We start from the raw sequence: 2,094 nt of genomic DNA, 5'->3' as shown, positions 1-2,094 counted from the left end.
CCCGGCGCACGGCTCGCACATCTTCAGCCCGTTCTTCTCCACTTCCATCTTGTTGGTGGGGCAGGCGCGCACGCACGAGCTCTGATCCACCACAAAGTTATCTGCGGGGGGGGGGGGGACGACACCTCGCTCAGACCCCCCCCTACGCACACAACCCCTCCGTGTCCCCCCCCCAGCCCCCCCGCCCTGCTCACGGGGGCAGCTCCGCACGCAGACGCTGCCGTACTGGTACTTGGTGTCGGGGTTGGGCTCCAGCTGGAAGGTCAGCTTGTTGTAGATGAGCGGCTGCGGGCACAGCGGGACGCAAGCACCGCTGTCATTGAAGTGCCGGCACGCCTGGGGGGGGGACACGGGGCGGAGGGTGAGCGGACAGACGGGGGGACAGAGGGACAGACAGAGGGGGAAACGGGGGTGAAGGGAGAGAGGGACGGAGGGAAGGACAGAGATGGACAGAAGGAAGGATGAAGGGACAGACAGGAAGGTAGATGGACAGAGGAATGGACAGAGGGACAGAGGAATGGAAGGACAGACAGGAGGAAGGACAAAAGGATGGGCAGATGGACAGAGGGATGGACAGAGGGACAAATAGAACGGACAGAAGGAAGGACGAAGGGACACACAGGCAGGTAGATGGGCAGATGAATGGACAGAGGGATGGACAAATGGACAGATGAATGGACAGAGGGATGGAGAGAGGGATGGACAGACAGGCAGATGAATGGAGGGACAGAAAGATGGACAGAAGAAAGGACAAAGGGATGGACAGATGAATGGACAGGGGGATGGAGGAATGGAGAAACAGAAGGATAGACAGAATGAAGGACAAAGGGACAGACGGACAGATGAATGGACAGAGGGATGGACAGAGGGATGGAGGGACAGACAGGAGGAAGGACAAAAGGATGGGCAGATGGACAGAGGGACAGACAGAGGAACGAAAAGAATGGACAGAAGGAAGGACGAAGGGATAGACAGACAGGTAGATGGACAGACAAATGGACAGGGGGACAAGAGGGATGGACAGAAGAAAGGACAAAGGGACAGAGGGATGGACAGACGGGCAGATGAATGGAGGGACAGAGGGATGGACAGATGAATGGACAGAGGGACGGAGGGACAGAAGGACAGATGGAAGGACAAAGGGACAGACAGGCAGGAAGGTGGACAGATGAATGGACAGAGGGATGGACGGATAGAAGGATGGACAGATGGGCAGATGAATAGAGGGACAGAGAGGTGGACAGAAGAAAGGACAGAGAGGGATGGAGGAACAGAAGGAAAGACAGAATGAAGGGCAAAGAGACAGACAGATGGACAGACGAAGGGACAGAGGGATGGAGGAACAGATGAATGGACAGATAGGAGAAAGAACAGAGGGACAGACAGGTAGGTGGACAGACGAACAGACAGAGAGATGGACAGACAGACAGACAGGAGGAAGGACAGAAGGATGGGCAGATGGACAGAGGGACGGACAGAGGGACAGACAGATGCTGCCCAGCCCACACAGGCAGCACTGCCCCATGCCCACCCCTGGGTGCACAGCTGGGAGCCCTCCCCACGCATGGACAGGACAGACGTACAGACAGACCCCCCCCACACACACACCCCTCACCCCACACCCACCCCGGGGGTGCACGGATGAGACTCCCCCCCACGTTCATGGACAGACAGACACGCGGGTGGCTGGACAGACAGACGGACACATGGTGGGGACGGGTGGACGGACAGACAGACGCACAGCCAGCCCTCCCCCACCGTCACCCCACGTATACCTGGGGAGGAGGAGGGGGGGGTGCAAGGACAAGCCCCCCACCCCACGGAGGAGTATACAGACAGACCGACATAAAGGATGGACAAACAGAAGGATGGACGGACGGACGGACGGTGCGGGGGGGGATGGGACGTACGAAGCAATGGGTCTGGAGGGGCCCGGTGCACCCCCCCGCGCACTCCTCGTGGCAGCACTCGTTGGGGGCCCTCCCGAAGCAGCGCCCGTTGCATTGGGGTGCACAGATGGTCTTCGTCACTGTGGGGAGAAGAGGGTGAGCGGGGTGGGGGGCAGCGCCCCATAATGCCCCCCCCAACCCCAAA

At 59.6% G+C, this 2,094-nt stretch overlaps 1 protein-coding gene across 1 annotated transcript in view; it reads right to left on the bottom strand.

The window, feature by feature from the left end:
* ERBB3 (erb-b2 receptor tyrosine kinase 3) overlaps nt 1–2,084 on the bottom strand; it is a gene marked incomplete at its 5' end in the record, with an annotated part of 11,646 nt that extends 9,562 nt beyond the window's left edge. The window contains 3 exon segments of the mRNA XM_021379079.1: nt 7–101; nt 195–336; nt 1,911–2,084. Coding sequence (XP_021234754.1) covers nt 7–101; nt 195–336; nt 1,911–2,084 — 411 coding nt within the window.

Source organism: Numida meleagris, chromosome 32, assembly GCF_002078875.1.
Source record: "Numida meleagris isolate 19003 breed g44 Domestic line chromosome 32, NumMel1.0, whole genome shotgun sequence".
Lineage (NCBI taxonomy): Eukaryota > Metazoa > Chordata > Aves > Galliformes > Numididae > Numida > Numida meleagris.
The sequence above is the reverse complement of the archived record's forward strand: the minus strand, read 5'-3'. Positions and strand labels throughout refer to the sequence as shown.